This window comes from Melozone crissalis, unplaced genomic scaffold (assembly GCF_028551555.1).
Source record: "Melozone crissalis strain CALT ecotype California unplaced genomic scaffold, PUWL_Pcris_2 ptg000005l_1, whole genome shotgun sequence".
Taxonomy (NCBI): domain Eukaryota; kingdom Metazoa; phylum Chordata; class Aves; order Passeriformes; family Passerellidae; genus Melozone; species Melozone crissalis.
In genome coordinates this window covers 39,747,395-39,770,615 of record NW_026535783.1, presented here as the reverse complement: position 1 = coordinate 39,770,615, position 23,221 = coordinate 39,747,395, and the positions used below count along the sequence as shown (strand labels likewise).

The 23,221-nt window shown below is 36.9% G+C and overlaps 1 protein-coding gene across 2 annotated transcripts in view; it reads right to left on the bottom strand.

Moving 5' to 3' along the window:
- Nucleotides 1–23,221, bottom strand: part of PIP5K1B (phosphatidylinositol-4-phosphate 5-kinase type 1 beta) — a 98,099-nt gene that overhangs the window by 57,777 nt on the left and 17,101 nt on the right. For both annotated transcript variants that reach the window (XM_054287736.1, XM_054287727.1), the window contains exons 4-5: nucleotides 3,570–3,651; nucleotides 2,794–2,862 (exon numbers count right to left, since the gene is read on the bottom strand). In XM_054287736.1, coding sequence (XP_054143711.1) covers nucleotides 2,794–2,862 — 69 coding nt within the window. In that variant the 5' untranslated portion in view covers nucleotides 3,570–3,651. The remainder of the gene's footprint in view (nucleotides 1–2,793; nucleotides 2,863–3,569; nucleotides 3,652–23,221) is intronic.

Sequence of the window (23,221 nt, the reverse complement as noted above, 5' to 3'; positions counted from 1 at the left end):
GAGAGAAAAACACCCTGGTTTTCAAAAGGGAGGAAAAAAACCAGAACCAACAAAAAACCCAAACAAACAAAAACAAAACAAAAAAACCCACCAAACTAAAAATCTAAAAAAACTCAAAATAAGAAGAAAGTTGTGCTCCCTCTTCTCTCAAGACTTTGACTACATAACAACAGACAATTAAAAGCTAGAGGAGCATTTATGTCAAAATGCAGCCCCAGAAAAACTGAAAGCTAAAAAGAAAACAGTGGAAAGAAGGAGCATGATTCATAATAAAAATCATGCTCTGTCTTGGTCCAGTTATGCATTTCAGAGTCTGAAAGGATAGTGTAGCAATATTCATTCAAGCTCCTTCACAAGGTTATAGTAATTAAGAAATTTATTGGAACTTCAAGATGTTTACATTCATGCAGATGGCAAGTCAGCTGACTACCATAGGAAATTGAAGAGCTGGAGATTCAGATTATTATATTAATTCAGATAAAGCTGTTACCTACCTCTATTTCAGCTGAGATTAACAAAATAAAAAACAAAATATTTCAATAATGTAAAATTCCAGAGAAAAACCTGATAGCCTTACAGACTGCTTTTTATTCTGGAAAGTTTTATCATGGATTAAGTCAGAGGTGCTCTTCCTGCAGATAGCTTGTTTTCACCTAACTCAGGTTAACTTAAAGCAGTGAAATACAGTCATTACTACAGAAGTTTGTAATACATGGATAGCAGTTATACCTACCTGAAACAACCCAAAAAAGCTGAAAAAGCTGAAAAAGCACCAGCTGAGGAAACAAGCTCTTCCCCAGACTTCTGGAGAAAGTGGCACAGGAAGTCACAGGAAGGACTGTAAGTATTTTTCAATCAAACAAGTATAACAATACATGACTGGAGAACTGTAAATGGAACACTTGTGGGCAATTTAAGACAGGCAGCTTTTGGCTGCAAACAAGCCTTCTACAGAGTAAGATTTTTCTGTGTAACTTACCTAAAACCATGGAGTTAAATGAGAAATTATATGAAATGCCTCTGATGAACAAAAGTCCTACCAGACTTATGCTATACTTCCAACATATACTACTGATACCTCTGAATATCCATTTAAAAACAGAAATAATGTATATGGAATATCTGAAGGAGGTGAGGATCACAGAGTGGTTTAGGTTGGAAGGGACCACCAGTGGGGTCATCTGGACCAACCTCCCTGCTCAAGCAGTCTTCAATATTTAACAGAGGGTGAAAAGTTTCTAAGGAATTTGACTTTAGAAAAGAGACATTGTTAAAAGTGAGGGATCAGGCAAATATATGTTAGCAGCTAGCTCTGAATGGACAAATTTTGAGATCAAAATTGATTAATATTTTATTAAAATTACCATAAGTATGATGATACTATTAGGTAATAATACTAAACTATCAGGGGCATACGCAGCACAGGATCTTGAGCACAGAACAACTGAAGGTGTAATGACATAAAAAGGAAATAAATTGGCATAAGATACAACAACTGGCAGTGCAGGGACAGAACTTGGAGGTGACAGTCACTGTGATATGTGAGTGTGATGCAGCTGTGAATCACAGGTCTTGTCAGAGGTACTTCCAGTAGATACACAGTAGAATTTGCACCATAGTGAGAAGACTTTCTACAGCTTCCTCTGAAAGGCTGTGAATTTATAGTTGAAGAGAAACGGAGAAGAGTATGTGGGATGACCAGGGGGAATGGAAGCTTGTCTACAGCTATTACTAGTCTAATCTAGCAACATAAACCTGGAGAAGTTCAGGCACCAAACATTTCTTCCTTTCTCGTACTAATTGTCAAGACAAATTCTGACTTCTATATTTTAAAGTCGTCTGTTGGGAAATTTGAACTAACCTGTATTTAAAAAAAACATTATTTCCTTTCATTTCTGAGAAAATTATCTGGAATGCTAAGGCCACCAAGGTACTGCCAATGTAACTGCCAGGAAAAGGGATGGTAAAAAAAATACCTTATTGATCTCCTTGACTTTAACAGCAGTTGCTGGTTGCTGTATGCAACACCCAGAAATTAAAAACCCTAATCACTGTATGCACTACAGAACCATGTGGACTTCTGGGCTAGATTACAGAATTAATTTTAAAACAATCACCATTTCTTTGAGATGATCTGTCAAAGTAATGATCAAATTCAGTAGCTAACAATTTGGTTGTGTAAATATGTAAAGAAAAATTTGCTTTTATAGCTCAGCTTAGTCATCAAAATTGCTAGTGACTTAAATAATGCTGGTCACAGTCAATCTGTATCAGAAAAACAAACCCCAAACCACTATCAGCAATATCTAAATGGACTATTGATGCATGCTCCTACATTAAATATGTCCTCTCTTATACACCTCTTTTTAAAAAAATACTTAGCAAACAAATGGTGGTCTGCTTGGCAAAGTGCTGGAAAGATGCTTTGCTTTTTGGGTTTGTAGTCTAGACACATTACATAAACACTCAAAGCATTTGGAAACTTAGTAAATTTCTTACAACAGTGTTTAAGGCCAGAGATGTGTCTGTTGCTAAGAGCAAAGAATTTCTATCAATCTAGCAATATAGTATACTTTAAAGCTGGACTAAACAAGTTTTAAATACTCAGTTCTGTGGTGGATAGAAATATTTTATGATTTCACAGAAGGGATAAAGTAATTTCAAAAACCCCATGGAACATGTTTTATCTGTTCTTGGTTTTAATAAGTTCTGAAATATATTCACATACAGCAGGTCTGAATTACTAAGATGAAGGGAAAAACATACAATAAAAAGGTTGAAGCTTTTATTTACCTTTTTATATGTTTTCTCTTCATTTGGCTTTCCAGCAATAATGTCTCCATTTTCAGTAACAGACGACATCTAATAACAGAAGTTTGAGTTACAAAGACAGTATGTGCTTTACAAAGGTAATTGTTAAGAAAAATCCTATAATTTATTACCCATTTTTGCTAAATTCAAACTTTTCAGAGATATTCCTAGGGTATTTCTTGTAAGTATTTTCCACACAGACTAAAAGGACAGCACTGGCCCAGCAATATGTCCAGCATATGACTGATTCTACATGACTCTGCTTCTTTTCCCCACACCAGTGTGCAGTGAAGTCTTGCTCCTCAGCCTACTGCATGAGATGTTCTTGAAAGGGCAAAACCATGAAGCTCATGACTCGGATATTCAGTGGCATGTCTCAGTAGTCTAAGGTCTTTGGCTGCATCAATATGCTGTATCTTTTTAAAGTAGCAAGGAAATAATAGACTACCACAGAGTTGCAGAATATTCTGAGTTGAAGGGACCCACAACATTCACCGAGTCCAATCCTTAAGGAAACTGCCCATATAGGGATCAAAGTCACAGCCTTGGTATTATTAGCATCATGCTCTAACTATTTGACATTGTATCCTATCACAGGTCTAAGACCATTCTAGACCAAGAATAAACCACGAAGATAGAGATCACCTTGGTAAGACACTGAGTGCGTTTGCCAAAGTAAACAAAATAAAAAGGCACAATGACATGGTTTAAAATAATTCTAAATTTTACCAATACTTTAACAAGGGAATTACACTTACCCTTATGAACAACAGAACAGGTCATCTGGAGCTGAGAGTGAAGATCAAGCCATTCATTGGTAGTGGTAATGTTTCTTGCAGCCTGTAAGAAATATCTGTCATCATTATGCCTTAACAAACTTTCATCTCACAGAATAGCTGTAGATTTCCTTTCATTACTATTCTTCAGCCCAATCAAGCATTCAGCTACAAGTGAGGCTTTTTAAGAATCATGTCAAATAACTTGGTTACTATAATTAGAACTTGCTATACTTAAAACATATAACTTGGTTAATATACTTAGAAACTGGCAGTATTACAAAGGAAAGAATCAGTGCAGAGTAATTCCTTTTTGCCCTAGATATTTCATCCCTGTGGCACAAGCACCTCTACAATAAAACATTTATGTAGAGCAGTACACATACATGCTCTGGAGTGTTGTGTAATCACATGTGTTATTAATCTTATAGCCTTATAATCTCCAATCACTTATAAGAAATAGCTGTGATGGTTTGGAAGACAGCACATTGAAAAGTTACAGATTACAAACTAAAAAAAAATCTAATGATACCTCAAATGAGAAGAAAATCTCACATTGTCTTTAAGCAGTTCAAATAGCATCTTGTACATAACAAAAATTGATTTAAGAAAGTATTCTAGGGCCTCATTCCCTGATTTTAATTTTCCCTTAATCTAAAGGGTATACTTAGCACTACCAAGGAACCTTTTAATAAAAGGAGTCAAAGTCACTATTTTCCTGTCCTTTTCTTCAGAGAAGCGTCTGAGCCAAAAAAAGAAAAAGTTGGGGTGACACAACAAATAGAAACTTGGAGTTTCTGAGAAGAAAACAATGCCTCCTTAGAAAAAGACACCTCTTACGTTGCATACCAGTCCTTTCCTCTGCAGCTAACTGCACTCTTCATTGTAGCCTCCATTTAAGTAATGTGTGTTAATGAGTAATTCCTTCATCTGGATATGCATTAGCAGTCTCCTGTGCACTGAACTCCTATTTAAAGGCAACAACTTAGTTTATAAAGCTTTTTAAATTGTATGTAGTTCACCTCACTCACCTATATTCACACATTTAATATTAATATTCAGCCATGCTTACAACTCTCTCAGTATACAAAGGCATCAAGAACTTGCTAAAACAGCTTTTGCAGGAAAAGAAATGTCATTTTAATTACTAGTAGAAGACCTTTTAAATAACTGATCACTGGGTTAAAACACCAATCCCTACCCAAGCTGTTGTTCTTCACATACCTCCCAAGACTATTGATACAATATGATGTTCCACTACACACAAAACTTCCTAAATTATGAGCACACAGATTCGGCAAAAGCCTTGCATAAATGCAACATGGGAGCTTTCATGCAGTAAGTTAGCTGAAGAAAGCACTCATACTAGATGTGGGAGAAAAGCCTGGGTTTTTTCCCAGCACAGACAAATTATTCAAGAACACTTCACTTATGTGAAAATATACCCCTGCAATGCTGACAACAATAGGAAACAGACAACGAGAGACCAAGTTCAGTAACTACCAAGTATAAAAACTCATACACCATAAAGAAGACAAATTTTTCCTGTAAGTGTTAGTTCAATTCCTAAAGGCATCTAGAATAGAACTATTTTTGTTCTAATCTTTTGAGAAACAGAACACACCAGTCTATCTTAACTGTGGTTGTGTTAAACAACTTTCAAAATCTGTGCTGTGACAACCATCTCTAGTTCCATGCTAACAATTTTTTGCAAAGCAACTAATACTTTGTGTATTTTCCTCCTGCCCTAGAGCTACTGAAGCAGTACAAGGTGTCTTCTCACACACTTTATAAAGCGCAGAGCAACAGCTACTGTCTCAGTTCTGATGAGGTTTAACAGTTCAAAGACAGTCACAACTTACAGTCCTGGACTCACTTCCAGGCTAAGCTAAAATATTTAATTTTTTTTGTTACCATAGCAGGAAACTACTGTAACTAAAGCACTGAAGCTCTGTATGTGTCTGACAAAGGAAAAGCTCACAATAAAGTAAGATGTGGGATGGGGGCAGGTAGAGGAAAAAACAATTTGATTTCAGAAATACTGTAGTGAGCTGCCTTTGGCTGGAATAAAGTTAATTTTCTTCACAGTAGCTAGTGTGGGGTTATGTCTTAGATTTGTGCTGGAAACAGCGTTGGTAATTCAGGGATATTTTCTACTCTTGCACAGCATCAAGGCCTTTTCTGCAGCCTTGCTGCGCCCTTCCAGTGCATGGGCTGTCAATGCACAAGGAGCTGGGAAAGGAAACAGCTGGGACAGATGAGCCCAGCTGACCAAAGGGATATTTCAGACAACATAGCATCATGCTCAGCATATGGACCTGGGGGAAGAAGGAAGTAAGGATGGTCAAAGTGACAGTGTTTTCCTTCCCAAATCACTGTTACATGTTATGGGGCCCTGCTTTCCTGGGAATGGCTGAACAGTTTCCTGCCCATGGAAAATGGTGAATGAATTCCTTGTTTTGCTTTGCTTGCACACATGGCTTTTGATTTACCTATTTAGAGAGAAACAGTCTTTATCTCTGCCCCTGAGTTTTCTCACTTTTACTCTATTGATTCTCTCCCAGATTCCGTCAGGGGGTAGTGAGTGAGCCAGCATGTGGGGCTCAGTGGGTGGCTGGGCTTAAACCATGAGTGAAAGATGGCTATAAAGATCTTGTCTTTAGCTCCTTAGATGCTATCCTACCTGATAACAAAGAAAGAGAAACATTAAAGTACAGAAGGAATTTAAAGTTTTTTTCCCCAGTACTCTTGAAGAGTCAACATTTTGGTCACAAATCTTACATGCAACAAAAACTACTGTCTTCTTGAAACACAAGATTACAGCCTTCAGCTCCAGCCTTCTGCTCCAAACACCTCCTAGTCCTAAATGCAGACTTTGAAAAAAATCACATCTATTCAATGTATGCTTCAGGAAAAAAACCATAGTGTTTCACAGTTTAGTTCTCACACTAGAATCATAGAACCACATGCTTCTTAACTAACACAAACTGCAATTTCCATCACTCTGGAGAAAAGGTGCCATATGCGTTTTCCTCTAGAGCTACAGGGACACCTTTTTAATTTCTCTAATCAGCCAGAAGCCCACAATGTCAACACCACCCTGCCCACCACATAGCTGGCATTTTGGAACAGAGATGACAGACAGCAAATGTGAGCTTCCTACCCAGCTTCGATATATTTTCCTGAATTTTTAATTCCATGTTCCTTATATAGTCAAAATTTATCTTTTACTAACAGCATAAGGTACTCATTTTTCCAGACTGTAAATAACCAGCTGTTTTCACACAACCTGAGTTGCTGAGGCCCAACTCACATGAGCAGGTATTTGTACCTTACATCCAAATGGCCCCTCAGCTCAAATTTAAGTTAACTGTAGAACTTCCAACAACTTCAGTGAAAGCCAACATCCATGAAAAAAGCTAGTGCTAGATTCCTACAGGCCCATGTATTAGTTCATTCAACCAAAAATCAGGTCTGCTTTCTTCCACTACCATGAAAACTTTTTGGGTTTTTTTGGAGAATACATTTCTTAGTATATTTAGACCATTTTCTTAAACAAATAATTTTTAAAAAGCATTAATAAAACATGCTGTTGAGGAATCACACTCCAAATAAAAGCCATGTAACTTTTCATGACGTGTTCTTGCAATTGTAATTACATGTTCTTGCTCTGACTGATAGTTAAAATTGAAATAGTCTTCATAGCTTTTAATGCAGACATATCCCTGGATGTACTGCTGTCAGGTCTCTGCAGTGAGTTAGAAACCTCACACAAAAGAAAACAGATTTATAACTTCTCACAGGCGTAATCTTTAATTTTAAATATGAGGAGGAAAAAAACCAAAGAGAAAACAAGATTAAATGAAGCTTTAAATTATCCATTTGGCAGAGGGAGAATACTAGAAATTAAAGATTTCAAGAAACAATTATGTATGTTTAAAATTAATAATATCCAAACAAAATAGATGGTACAGTGCAGATTTTTCAGTCTCAAACACACAAATATATTTTCAGGACCACTTTGGATTGGTTTTGGTTTTTTTCTGGCAAGTGAATGCATTGGGACGGAATACGCAATTTTGGACTCAATCCAGAAACTTCATTCTCATCATTCTGGGCATGTCAGATTACCTATTTATTTACCTGTTTCTTAATCCTTGAATAGTTCTCTTTTGTTAGGAGGACATTAAATCCTCAGAATGTGTCAGGAAACTTCTCAGAAAAACACAAAGACTCTTACATTAAATTCATACGAATGGTACTAACTCAGAACCAGACAAAAAAAGATTATCAGAATAGTAATTGTATCTGTCCTAAGTAAGTAGGACTTTACACACCAAGACTGCATTCTTTCTTGATCACAGCAGTTTGTCAGTACAACATGTAAGGATGCCAACAAGAATTTCTAGTCCTACAAATAGCATTTATAAAGAATTCCATTAAAAAGAATCATCAGGTCAAATTCCTTTGTAACTCCTGTCTGCCTTCTGTTACTACTTTGAAGCAGCAGCTTCTAAGACAACTATGAAAATCATAGTCATTCCATTATTGCAAAACTCTTACTGATGAGATTTGTTCAGACATATTTTTCTCATGGAAGCTGTGAGAGTAGCATTTAAAGTCAGTTCTTCAACTCACTAAAAGGACTTGCAGATCTGTAAGACAGCATTCTTCCACCAAACCACACTGGGAGCAGTCATAGACTGCTTGATTTCAGCCCTGATGTGAAGCTGGAGACCTTGGTTACACAAAATTTTGTCAGAAGAGGCAAGTCTTCTAAGCCAAAAATGCTCTATAGTGGAAGAAATCCATGAATACATATTCATTAATGAAAAGTTACTACTTTCATACTTGTTCTCTTGCGTTTCCCCTACCCCAAGCTCGAGCACCCAAAAACCATTCATGGTATTCTTGGAGCTACCTGAAGGCAGCTCCAAAATCAAAAGGCACTATTAAAGCTAACTCCCCTCCTTCTTTGAGATGATAAAGATTTGAGTTCATACTTTCTTAGGCACTGAACAAACTTCTCTTACAGATGATGCATTTATAAAGTCTCCCTCCTGTCTGGATTCTCTGCCAACTAATACAATATGCACAACAGCACTGGATTTCCAAATTTGATCTCATCTTATCTTGCTTATTATTCCATGAAACTTGCTGGTACTCTGGACCGTTGTCAAATTTAGTTGACAAACTTAGGTCATTCAAAACTGTCAATCGTTTTTTCCCTACCCTCTCCAGCAGAACTTGAACAGTAGGATTACTTATCAGATTATTTGTAAATTAAGGAGTTTGGGACACAAAAAATCCTCTGACATACATAAGAATTGCCTACACACATCATGTTTCCATAAAAAATCCATCCACAGGTATCAGCATACTATCAGCACTATTTTCAGAAGGTTCAAGAGGCAAATGACTTGTTAGCTTCAGGTGAATAGTAGGACTTATATTGGTTTTATTGCATTTTAGCTCCTTAAAGAAGCTTTTCTTCACACTTTAAAATAATGCTGACTATAATTTTCATTGTTTAATTGCCTTCCTTTTTAGTTTATCAAACATAAGGTATTTAGGAACCCGCAAGCACTGCTAGGCAGAGTGCCAATACACAGATCTAAAGAAGTGAAAGGAAGCATAATTTAATGTACAGGGTGGTGAAAGGAACAACACATCAAAGATCCGACAGCTTTCTCAACAGTCATCACAAGTTAACCCCCTGTCCAAAAACCCTATGTCTTTTAATGTCAGAGAACATTTTTCATACATGAGTGCTCAGGCAGTTACATAGCCTCCAAATAAAAATTGAGGTAATGTATGTAGCCACTCATTTACAAGAAAAAAAAAATATATATACAAACAATCCAGCTCTCTATTTTTTTTTTCATAATATCCCAAACACTAGTTTGTGGAATAGATTCACTTTGTATCAGAAGGACACATAGACATCTAAGATCAAACTTATATGCTCCCATATCTGAAACATCTGAGGAGTAAAAGATAACATACATATTTTTAAGCTATCCTTCATTATCATTATCCTGATAATGAAGTAAATGTTTACATGTTGCATTGGACTCAACAATCACTTAAAAGTCATTAAAAGCCTCAAATCTAAAAAAATTTGGATTTTCACTCTGAGAGCATTTAATCCACCCAATCCCTGTAATGTCTGTCAGCCTAATAAATCTCTACTGTCACGTGCTGTGACTTCCACTCTTCACAGAAGTACTGAGAGATCTCTTATGTCTAATACTGCAAAAGTAGAGCAAACTTTTTACTGCATCGTAAACACTATTCATTTATGTCACTAAAAAAGTAATTAAAAAAATATCTATCTTTTCTGTCTATCTGGCAGGAAAAAAAGAAGTGTCATATGAATTTAAAGAAGGAGGGAAAAAGTAAAGAAAAACCCCAAACAATTAGGTCTGAAATCTCGTCAAGATCTCCCAGCCCACAACTGATTACAGCGGTTTTAAGGGTGACTGGAAGTAAAATCTTCCGTGTAAAATTTGTGATAGTACTTGTGAAAACTGGAAAATGCTGTTCTTGCTAATTAATGCCAGAATGAACAATTTCAGAGTACAGAGAACAGCTAAAAAAAGCAAATCAGAAACTGTGTAGCCTGTGATGCCTAACAAGAAAAGCCAACCAAACAACAAAACAAACCAAAACAAAAAAAGCCCTGATTAATCTATCTGATTTGGTTTTTATTTTGCCTCAAAAATAATAAGATGAAAATCAGAAGTCATACACAAAATCATGAAATTCACAAATAAAATAAAAGCGGGGGAAAATCTCCTCTTTCTCCTGGTCTTTGTAATACCACCAGCCCAGCACAAATATTACAGTGAAAGCAGCAAGGAAAAACCAACATAAAACTGCCATTTAGACTGTACATCTACTCTAAGTCATGTCAGCAGTTCACACCACCTTTATTTACCTAGCTTTAATAACACACATTAGTTTCAGTGCCCTGACAGATCTTTTAGTCTCTCAGCAACTAATCTGAGCACAATGCTAAGATTCTGATACTGTTTGATTTCTACAGTTGCCCTCCCCTTCTTCCTCCCCCCAGTTTCAGGAATACAGCACAGTACTTGGCTGGCTGTTATCATACAATTCATACTATAAAAAACATATGTGCATATTGTAATGTTTTGATTTACTGCAAGAGAAATGTCAGATCATCTATCTTCCTCTTCTAGCTTTCAGATGGGAAAAAAATGAAAATGTGAAACTTCAGAAAATACTACTTCCATCAAATACTCAGAATACATCTGATTACCCAGAAGATTTGACAACCTACAAGAGTCCCTTCCTCTTCCATTTAAAGTAGTCATTGTGCACTAACTTGTTCTTCAAGGTGAAACACGCTACCATTGTAATATCCAGGGTCACCAGAGCAGCTTCACAAACTATAGCTACAAATCATATCCTTCATTTCAAAAATAGTCTGCTGACATTCTTTCAGATGGAAATGATTTTACAACAATGCAAATAAAACTGAAAATTAATTGAAGGAATCAAAGGGTAAAGGTCCTTGGAAACACGGCATACAAAGCACATAGATTTTAATTTCTAACTTCTGTATTTTGTCAATTCTGCATGTGACAGATAAGCTGCACAGAAGAGGCGGGTTGGACTTTGTTCCTCCTCCATGAATTTCCAAATTCAAGGCTTCATTCCAAGGGCCTTAAATCTACCTCACTCCTCTATTCCCTATTAGCCTACTTAGCATTTTCTGTCAACTACTGTGTCTTCTGCTTTCCCCAGAAGCACCTGAGGATCTCTTACATCTTGCCAAACACCATTTGTAAAGACAGAGCAAACTTTCTACGGTGTACTAGATGGTGTTGATGTCTTAATAACCATGGGACTTTTCCAAATCAGTGAGCTCAGATCAGCAATCAGAAAGAACAAACATTTGATCTGACATAACTGACGTCAAATTGTGTATCTTGCAGAAACTGTTAACAGGCCCTCCTTTTGCAAAGTGAAATGGCCCCATTAACTTCTCATTATTTAGTAACAGTCTGAAAGCATACAAAGCAGAAAGGCATATTTGTACATAGCCAAAGAAGACTTCCCAATTGCTACTTATGTTTTCGCTATTCTGATTTCATGTGCACTTTTACAATAACAGCACAATAACAGCACTAGAAGAAGAAGACTAGCAAGATTTCTCTAAAGACATCTGGAATTACAAATTAATAAAAGTGTCAAGATAGGGTTTGTCTTTGAAACCACTGAAAGAAGAAAACATCTGCACGCTATATACAACAGTATGCAATATAAGTTAGGGTAGTATCACAGTGAAGGGCACAAGTAGAAGACTTGTCAGAGCCCAGAATTAGAGTTCTGCTCCTTTACTTTGGCAATTTTGGTATGGCAATGGACTACTGTTACTAACACATACCAGACGCTGCACTTTGAGATAAAGCTACCACGTGATGCATCCTGTCCAATAAAATAATGCAGAACACAGAGACAAATGGTTGATAAGGAAAAAGGCACAAGGAGAGGGAAAATTCTTCTACATTTGTCTTTGGCACGTGCAAAATAGAGTGACAGGCATCATGCAACACTGTGGTCATGATTTCTTGAAAGGAAAGCATGACAAGCTGCTTCACTCATATAAGCAGCAGGTAAGATTCATGGGGAATGAAATCTCATGTATGGCAAAAAGGAGATCATCGGAAGTGTCCATTTCTAAAGGAATGATACAAACAGAGAAGCAAACAATCCCACCTTGCTGGGTGGGGAATACATATAAAAGTAATTTGGTCAACCCAGAAGCTTCAGTAATCTGAAACTCCAGAAACAGTAATTTGAGAAAAGAAAAATAGGTCAAATGGACTTGGAGAACATTAAGTATAAAAAGAATAGATTGAACATGCAAGATAAAAAGCACAAAAGCACAGGACAAGTTACTTTGATAAGAAATACATTTGTAATAACAAGAGCTTCACAATAGCTGTATTGCTCTAGTTTGAAACCTTTATCTTTTTACTCATCCACTTTTTTCCATCTCAAAAGGAGGTCAACCATACTCAAAACTGCTATGCAAACATAACTTTACAACAGAGGCAAGAATAAAAAATGTTAATAAGAATTCTTTGCTTTAAAGAACATTGAGAGTTTTTAGTGGACAACACAAAAATGCTGTGGTTAAATAATTTGCATGTACTAAAACAGATGGCATAATTTGTGCATCAGTTCTACACAGGTAACTCATAAATTATGCACTACTGGGAATTATTTAGGCTATTTTCATATTAGCATGTAATTATTCACAACAATGTTTGCAGAAGGATGTGTCATGGAAACACTGAACTCAATGCATGAGTGGATTATTATGATCTTCAAGTTCTCTGTGCTTTCTTCCCCAGGACCTCTGAGTAGAACTTTTGCACATGTAACTGTTAATGGATGCCTAGCTAAGTTAAACTGTTCAGCAGTAAGATTATCTAAGAAATTAAAGTATTTTAAAATCCCGTTTTTGTCTCCAATTGAGGGCCATTCCATACAGCTGCAAAAAGACAGTTGAAGACTGGAAGAGATTACCCTGGAGGATATGACAGGTAATATCTGAGATTCTTTTGATAGATTAGTCTACTTTCTAAAAAGTAGTTGATAATGTCTTGAATGAAGGAAAAGATCTGGTTACTGCCATGACTCCTCCTGGTTTCCATTGGATCACTATGTATCACTCAGACTGGATATCTGCAACAATTTCAGCTGGTCCAGGCTGATGCTACTGCAGTCCTGCCTTCCAAGCATGCATTGGGTAGCATCACTATTATGCACCAGTGCTACTCCTGCCCCAGGACAACTCACCTAGACAACTGAACTAACAAAAAAAAGTAATCTACCAAAGAATAGCAATCGTAATGGAACCCATTACAACAGCTTTGTTATGGTCACCCCTAAGATCAAAAAGAAACTTGGGAGGGAATGAGGAAGGTAATGAATACTGTTAGACCCTTGATCCACAATGGAGGAGAGACCAATTGCCTCAGCTGTTTCAATCACTCACATAATTTTGCATAACCTCAGAGTCACCAGTCCACTAGTGATAATACCAGGAAACAAGACTGAGAGACAGATGGAACGAAGCATTAGCAGTAGTGCTTGATGGGCCAGGCAACAGCAACCAAACTGAGTTCAACATTAGCTTCAGAGAAAATGGAAATGCATGGGTAAGATTAGGTTCCCAAATGTACCTTCATACAGCAACTTGTTTTTCAGGTGCCTAGCTTGTATGAAAAGTAAGGTCACTCAAGAATGGGTATAGAAGAATGATGTAAGCACCAAATTCAAAAGTTGTGTATAAATTCAAGATGAAAGATACTCTAAGTTACCCTACTGAGTAAGAATATCTATTGTAACCAATTAACCTCCCCACATACTCTTTTTTTCAGGAAAGCTAAAACTGCAATTACTAGACGCTTCCCATGGACAGCTACAACATAATTTTCGTTAGCATTTAATAGAAAGCTTACTTTACTCTTGAAAAGGATTTGAAAAAACTGTCTTGTACCAGTCTCAACAGAGACCAAATCCTATTTCACTAGAATTCCTTTGATTAAATTAAGAGTTTCCTATAGAGCAGAAGTTCCTCAGATACATTTCTGAAATCACACAAAAAGCTATAGAAAAGGAAAGTATTATCCCATTTTATGACATGTCCTATAAAGTACAAAAGCTGGAGTCTTCTTGGTTTAAAGGAGCTCTCTAACATATTTCTTTTTAAACCACAGAGAAAGCTTCAAGGGAGAAAAAAAAACATTTCAGAAGCTACATAGGACAAAAAAAAAAAAACCTCCAAAAACATGATTAATACAATAACATGAATTTCTGAAACCAATTCAGTAAAGAACTGCTCAGCGTGCAAGGAAATAGCGATATTTGTCAGAGCTCCTGCCATCAAACCAGGCCAGATATTTTGCAGCCACTAGAATGGAACTGCAATGTGGGAACCAAAAGAACTGTGACAATTTTCATAAAGTTATTCCATTCTCTGACTGGAATGTGGCTGCTTAAATGTAAAGGTTACTACTGCCCTTATAAGGAACCATATATTTCTGTTCATGCTAAGATTATTTTTTTGCCTTTTCTTTTCTGTATGTTTTACATAAATTTCATGTATCCTCAGTACTCTTAGCATGCATATTTGTAATTTCTTAAGTATGACAATTTAGCATAGGCCAGGAGACCAAGCATCCTAAAGGCCTCATAGTAGGAGGCCGTTAGGCCAGAAAACCCTACACTATCTTGGGAAACCAATGTCCTCTCTAGAACATATCCTGTAAATCAGATTTGGCCCATCCCAGGTGAAATTCCACGCATGAGGAAATATCACGCCATTCATCCAGGCCTCCCATTGGGGTGTCCTTGTTAGATATGCTAATTTGTATGGTCCATAAATGGTACACATGATCTGTCATGTGTGCACATTGCGGCACATCCCACCTTGGTGAAGTGGTGCACCAATAAGGATCCTTATTAAAATACCGAGGTAAAAACCCCGTATCCCTTAACTGCGTCTGGCTCTCAGATTTTTAAGACCAGTAAAAGGCATCATTGTTCTCCAAGCCATGTCTTGAATGAACAGATCAGAATGGGCAAATGACTACTTTTTTTTCCCAACAGTATGCTTTGGCGCTTAGATGAATTACAAGCATATCTGCACTGGAATATACAAATCCAAACCACGTCAACACACATATCTACTCTACTGACATCAAGTAACATAAGATATATTGTGGTAAGAAACACATACAACTGTTTAAAGGCATGGACACAGTCACAGAATTTTTAAATGGCAATACAAATGTTTTCAAATAAACCTTTAGAAGTAGTTACTTCCAGCCAAATGACATAAACAAATTGTCTCCAATAGTCTTTCACTTGCCAAACCAAATTGAAAAACCTGTCCCTGAACAGTTTTGGCGGCAAGAAAGTAAGATGAAGTCATTACTAGATGTTTTTGCCAGTTCTGAAACACTCCATTATTCTTCTGAAATTGTTTATACTCCACATATAGTTGCACCACCTTGAACATTTTTGTATTAAAAAAATGCAAGTTAACAAACAATATGGAAGCACCATCACAGAGGGAGACTGTGAGGGGAGGGAGACCCCTCAAACTTCTTTGCAAACGACTAGCTGGATTTAAATAACCTAGCTGGTAATATTATAGGAAAATTCAAAATCTTAAGCTACCACTGTAAGTAAAGAACACATCTGCACATAAATTGGCCCTTTCAATTTAAAAGTGTCCATGTACACATGAGCAGGACTTAAAACAAAAAGAAGACAGTTTTCCACCAGCAACAAGAGTAAGCAGTGGGTGGTAGCTTTGTAGAAGACCCATACACAACCTGACACCAGAACCTGTGAACACTTCCAAGAAAATTAGTGTGAGTTTTCCCACAAATTAAAAGGTCTCTGAATTCTTGAGAGGCTTAATAAGAATCTCCTTCCTTCACACAAAAGCCCTTTGAAACAATATCTCCACCACACACTGCATCATTATAACTGGGTTGCAAGCATCATTATAAGTAGGTTAGAAAAGGCACCCAGTATTATCTGTAAGTCAGTTAACAGCCCACACCACAGTTTTCAGAAGGTAAAAATACAGCTTTCAGCATTTAGAAAGAAGAAACCCACACAACTAATCACAGTTTTTGCTCAATGTATACTGTTTTATGAATTATTAACTAGAAAAAGAACAAGATTCTGACAAGATGAAACATGGCTATGAATATTATAAAGATTCCATAGACTAAAGTGGAAAAACCCCAAGAATTCAGCCAACACATTATCCCAGGAACAGAGTGTTCTTAAAATTTAAGGTGTACAATGCAATAGCCTATTTTATTATATTCCTTACCCAGCATTAATCTGCTGGAACATCTGATTAAAAAAATTAAATACCTTTTTCAGCTTACAATTTTACTGGCTACTGGATTGGGGGTTTTTAGTCTGAGATGACAAAGATCAGTATATTCAACAGCACATATTTTAAATGCATTTATAGAAAATTGCCTTTGACGAGTTATTGCTAACAGTGTGTAGCCCCTGAACCTTTCTGTTTTCTGTCTTGTTCCTGGGAATAGGGAGTCTGATGATTAGCTATGTAAGAGAAAAGTGATAGTCATTAAAATTTCATTCTAGCTGGCTATGCTTTTACTTTATAGAAATAAACTGATGTTCAGTTTTGCTTGCAATATGGCAGCATTATAAGAGCAATGAGTTGTAGCCCAGCATTAGCAACCAAGGACTGCCAAATAAAGGACAAGAATACTGTGAGACAAAAGCCAGCCAGACAAGCCTGTCTGCTTACCCTTCATCATCATTCTAGAAGCAAGGATGGCCAGGGAACAGACAGATGGTCACCTTCACTGCAGAAACAGGTGCAGCAGGTTGTCACAAAAATGGTAATGGCGGCATGAACAATTTTCTTGCAGAGCACAGCATTACTCAGATGCTTGTAAAAGGCATCCATTAGCTTAAAAAAACCTTTAGGTTTAGATCAGCTAAAAACCTTTACTGAGTTTTACCGGCTGTGGCTGGTGTGTTTGCGTGTCTGTGTGCGAGTCAGTGCATGCACACGGAAAAGTGAGAGAGGAAGGCTAGTCACTAAGATGCCTCACAAGGCCAGTCTGAAGGTGTAATCACATTTTAAAACCTGCTGTTAACATGCAGTGACTAACACCGGTCTGGTATAAAAGCTGAAAAAACTACATTATCCACATCTTCCTTCAAAGCAAAAGGTTTTCAGTAAAAAGCACTGATTTGGAGATACAGGTCTGAGCTTGCAGTTTTTTCAAGAGAATAGAAGAGTTGCCAGGTGATGGTGAAGTCAGGCTATGACAGAAAGAAGACACACAGACTTAATACAGCAGTGGATGGCAAATCCATCTCCCCTCACAGCAGTAAGGCACTGGTCAAGCAATTTTTTTGGTAGATGCTTCTCTCAGGAATTTCTCCAAATCATAGTAAAGATGATGTGGTTTTCTAATTAACATAACTAATTAGAAAAAATAATTTTGTAACTAATCCTTGATATCTTGTTCTATCAAAAAATGTTGGTAGAAATTTATAGTAGGTGCCTGTTTTTGTATACCAGCCTCTGAAAAACCTCTTGCATCAATGGGCCCAGCAGGTCACAAACTTGGGTTTGGAGGGATCTCCTTCCATACCTTTGAGTTACAGGTAGCACAGGAACTCTGTGTAACAAACATAGCTCCCAAGAACTGACATGTATGAGGCTGGAGGGACAGAAGAGGGATCTCCAGGGGCATTTCATACCTGCATGGCATGCATCTCTGTGAGGGTGTGTACCTTTCTTTGCTCAGAAATCAGCCAAGGCTCCTGGAAGTCTGTCTCTCACTTTGTCCATTTCCTTTGCACTGTTTATGTCCTCAGAGCAAGAAGAAAACTAAATCTAGCTAAAAAGCATTTTTTCTTTCACTTTGAAGACTTTTATGCATAAAACAGACAGGAAGGGTGCAAATGGGTACAGGGAGCAAGTTGGGATGGGAAACAAAGTAAAAATAAAGAGCAAAAAAGGCAAGAAAGGAAGGGAGACACCCAACAAGACATTGTGCACAACTGAACTGGGAAGAAAGGAGGAATGGGAAGCTGTAGTGGATGAATAGCAAGAGAACCAAAGTAGAAGGAACATATACACTAATCAGAAACACGCGCATAGGAAATTATTTCTGCTTTGGTCTGCTAAAACAGGCCTTCAGTGTCATTAAATTTGAATGGTCAAAAGGGTACTGAGGGGAAGGGAAAAATACATTTAAAAAGTCAATGAAGAGCTGATAGTTTTATTGTAAGAAAGAGAGCAAAAAAAACATTTTTCCCCCTTTCTTTAATTAAGGAAAAAAATAAAAGGCAAAAAATCCACAGGCATATTTTAATGCATCTCTGTGAGGAATATATCAAGTACAGCAATATTTTCAGGTGGATCAATCTGAGGTATTAAATTTATGCATAGCTTTGGCTAAAACAAAAACAACAACACATATTGAAAAATTCAGCAAGATATTAAACACTGCTTTTAATGCACTACATGCTGTCAATATTGGGAAACATCCTCCTGAATGGTTATTTCAAATACATTGATCTTTAGTAGAAATGCAGGTAAAGCATATTTCAAAACCCGGTCAGGCAAGTAAGATTGAATTACTGTTCACATTTGTGATGATCCTCCAAATGGTGTTTTTTCAAGCAAAACAGACACATCTGGAAGTCTAGGTGTACACTGATCTATAGCAAAAAGTTACATTTGCATATTCTCTGTTTGGATAATTTAATGGTTACAAAAGGAACCTCTGAACTAAGGGACACAGTCAAAGCAGCAAGATGTGAACCTCCACTTGGCAAAAGTTCTGTGTTACACTGTTCTTGCAAATTGGACAAAGGCATAAGTTTCAGTTTCTTTCCAACCTCTGTTACCAGGGTCCAAAATTAGCCTCATGGGGATGAGAAGCCCAATTACAATAAAGCAGAAAAGGTTTGAGTGAGTGAAGCTACCTCTGCAATACATTTTTTTATTTTTATAACAGAGAGCCTTTACAATGGGCACCTACTGCTCAGGCAGCCTTTCTTTTCCTCTATCAATTATGTCATTGAAAAGAGACCACAGGTTAAACAAAACAGCAAATATTGTATGCAAAGGTTTTTCTTCCAAGTCATATAGAAGCTTAACTTTACGCCCTGAGACATAAACACATGCTATCACTATTTACATCTCATGGCCACAATTCCAGCAAAAAGCATTCATGTGTGAACTTTAGTATAGCAGTTTATAGGATCATAGAATGGCTTGAGCTGGAGGTCTTAAAGATCATGTTGTTCCAACTCCACTGGCATAGCACCTCTCAGTAGGCCAGGTTGCTCAGAGCCCCATCCAACCTGACCTTCTGTGGGCAACTACTTCCAGTGTCCCACCACTACATAGTAAAGAATTTCTTCCTAATAGCTAATCCATCTTCTCCCAGTTTAAGACCATTAGCCTTGCCCTTGTCACTACATGGCCTTGTCAAAAGTCCATTGCCAGCTTTCTTGTGGGCCCCTTTTAGGTGCTGGAAGACGCAATAAGGTCTTCCTGGAGGCTGAAAAATTCCCAGGGTGAAAAATTCTATCTCTCTCAGCCTGTCAGACCTCTGATCATTTTTCTACATATTTTGCACTGGATGTATTCATAGCAGTCTGGATAGGGAAATTGTTTTCCTCCTACTTCTGCATTGAGAGAAGTTGCTATTTGTAGACAATGTATTTTATATGAAAGTATTTCTATGACTGAAACAGCTTTGCACTCTCTCACTCTTATATTCATTCTACACTAGCAGAACTAATCTGTGTATGCCTTACTGAAGCAGAGAAGGAGTCCACTATTGGTTTTTTGCACAGACCTCAAGTTTCACACCATCTTTACAAGGTATAAACATGAAGCACCACAATCAGCATGCACTGCCTGAAGTCTTTTTTTCTTATCCCACAGAAGAGGAGACACCATACAGAAGCCTGACTTTTTCTCACATTGCTTCATCCTGGACATGATGACAATTTCTAGCTACAAATATGTCATTCATCAGGTTTGTTCCTTTGTGACCTCAGTGTAATTTGTAAACAATTTTTTTTTTTAATATCTGGACTATCTTTGTGATTTCAAATGCCCTACAGTCCTGCTAGATTCCACGTTTCACCATTAACTATACTAATGTTCTCAGGATAACTTGAAACACATTTGTTTTTCCCCTTTTGCAGCTTGTTATATAATTCTTACCAGGATTATACATATTTAATAATAAGGGGAAAAAACAGCATGATTTTCCCTCCCTGCCAAAGCCCTGTGTCAAAAGAAATTTATTAATATTTTTCAACATGAAGACCTTCCATAAATACCTTCCAAGTAGGCTTTTTGCAGAACACACCATTTTATCAGTGCTAAATTTGAGATATAAGTCCAAAAGCTGCCTTTGCAGCTCATTAAATGAATGCTATTTTGACAGTATGCCGCAGTATGTGTGCTCCTATGTGAGAAAGTTTCACCACTACCTTCTTGCACTCTAACTTTGTCACTGCACACTTCTCCCCATATAGCTTCCTGATATCACTTGGCACCATGCACCGTTATTTCCACTGGGAACAACTTTCAGTATCACAAGAAGTGGTCCAAAAATAAGAGAAGCAAGTTGTTTCTGAAGAAATGTGTTTCCTTTACTTCCTGCATTACTACAGCCTTAGTGAAATTGCTTTGAAACTTGGCTGCTTGCAGAATCTGGTCCTGTTTTTTGGTTTTTTTTTGTTTTAATTTAAAAAAAAAGCAAAAGTACTTGTGTCACAAACCCCCCCACCTCTATTGCAGTAGCTTCAGAAATAATCTCATAGAATAGGAATAGCAAAACTAATCCTAAGGCAACAATAGCATATCATTTTGTTAATAAATGCACATCTTAATTTTGATGCATTACTTATTAAGAACACAATAAAGTAGTATAAGTCCAGTGTCTCTTGGTCTGAAAAAATTCAGCCCTCATTATTATTTGTAAAAGATACTTTTATGATATATTTACATTTACTTAAATAAAAACAGTATTTATTCTCATATATAAGATGAGAATATATCCTCTCTTATCCCCATTTCCCATTTTAGAGCATAAATAGCGAAAGCCCAAAGTATTTCACATCTCACACAGGAGTCAGGCTACATAAATCTCTGTAAATGTCACCCCAAACAAGTATATTATCCAAATCTCAGGAGAATAAGGAAAAAACAAAGATAAACACAAAAAGTAGGAGAGGTAAGTTGACCACTCCAGTAAAAATTGCCTTGGTAGATAAAGTACAGGCAAATGAGTTATTGATGCATCTTTATGCAGTGCAGAAAAGCCAGGGGAGAAAAGTGTGATTCTGCAACAGACTAGAAAATGAAAGGCTTTTCACCCACCATCCTCAGCCTGATATTCTCTCTCCCCTCTAAGACTTTCTATTGCTAAAACTTCTTATTGTCAAATGACATGCATGAGTTACCAGTAGTGTGCAACCCAACAACAGGCACTTTGTCTCTGAATGGTATTTAAGGAAATTCCCTGAAAAAGAAAGCTAGAGCTATTTTGCATGAAACTTTTTTAAAACTATTTTGTCTTGAAATAGTAGTTTTTGAAGCTGTGTTTAGCACAGACTCAAAACAGAGTCCTGGAATTAAGAAATTATGGATTTGAAACAAGAGAAGGCCCCAGAGGCTGTATCTGCAATATGCTGTAGCTCGAGACAGTACTATCTAGACAATTTTTTTTTTTGAGAGGCCAGCAATAACCACAGAGGAGACATATTTTAAAAACTCACAAAAGCAGCCCAGTTTCTTACAATCCCATATGAAAATGGATTATTTCAAGTGCACTTAATGGGGAAGTTTTAACTGCACTTATTACAATTGCTTTAGGACCTGAGCATGCTTCTTGAAGCACCATGACAGACAAGAGTATTTTTTTATTTTGATGGTCAGGCTTAACCATCAGTGCTGGCAAAGATCTGGAGTACAGCTTTGCCCACCTCTCTTGATAACTAAGGAAATCTGAAAAGCGAGTGCTTATTGCTTTCATGCCTGCACAGCAAAGCTCTATTAATGCTTCAACAGTGCAACTGAAAGAGTATATTCCAATTTCAATATCTGAGTTGCACAAAAAGTGCATTAGGTATTTTAACTTGCTTACAAGAAGCTTTCTTCTTACAACTTCAAGGAAGGACTACGCTTCTTACCAAAAACATCTAGATTTCCTTGTAGCAGTGGGACAAGTAACAAAAGACAGAATCATTCATGTAGTTGAAGCACAGACAATTATGGGCCAAACAACCTGTAAAGTTTATACATTCAATACTACAGAATCATGCAAGATATGCTAGAGTTCTTACAGGATCTAAATAAAACTGGGGTTAGAGGAAAGTCACCCTAATTCACACATTTTCCACTGAAATATTGCTTGAAATTACCTCCTTAACAGCCATTCCCCCCCACTCCCCCAAATCATTCAATACAGAAAAAGCTATTCTCTAAGTACTCACAAACTTGTGGTCAATTACCTCAATTTTACTAGAAACAAACAGGAATTTAAAAATACCACTGTTCAGAGTAGACTTTTGAAAACAGCATATGCTTTTCATCTCTGTAAAAGCACATTTTTAAGCCATTAGGCAGGCATATTGTAATGAAAGGAAATACATAAAATGTAAATCTTACTTGAGTTCAGAAAAGCCCTTCATAAGTAAGCTAAAGAATGTTTTTATACATGCGTACACAATTTGTATATCCATATATTACATATTTTGTCTACATTACATGTTACCTACTACATCCTTTAGCTATATTATGATGATCATAGAATTGTTTGGGTTGGAAGAGACCTTTATGTTCAGCTATTTCTAATTCCCTGTCAAGGTCAGAAAAACCTTCCACTAGACTGATGGCACACATACATATACTGGGCATGTATACGCACACAGAGATAAAGCTTATAAAATACAATTTGTTGCTAACATGCAGTGGTAAAATGAAAAATATTCTCAACTGAACATGACATCAGAACTGTCAGATGGAGAAGGAATTTGTTCCCACA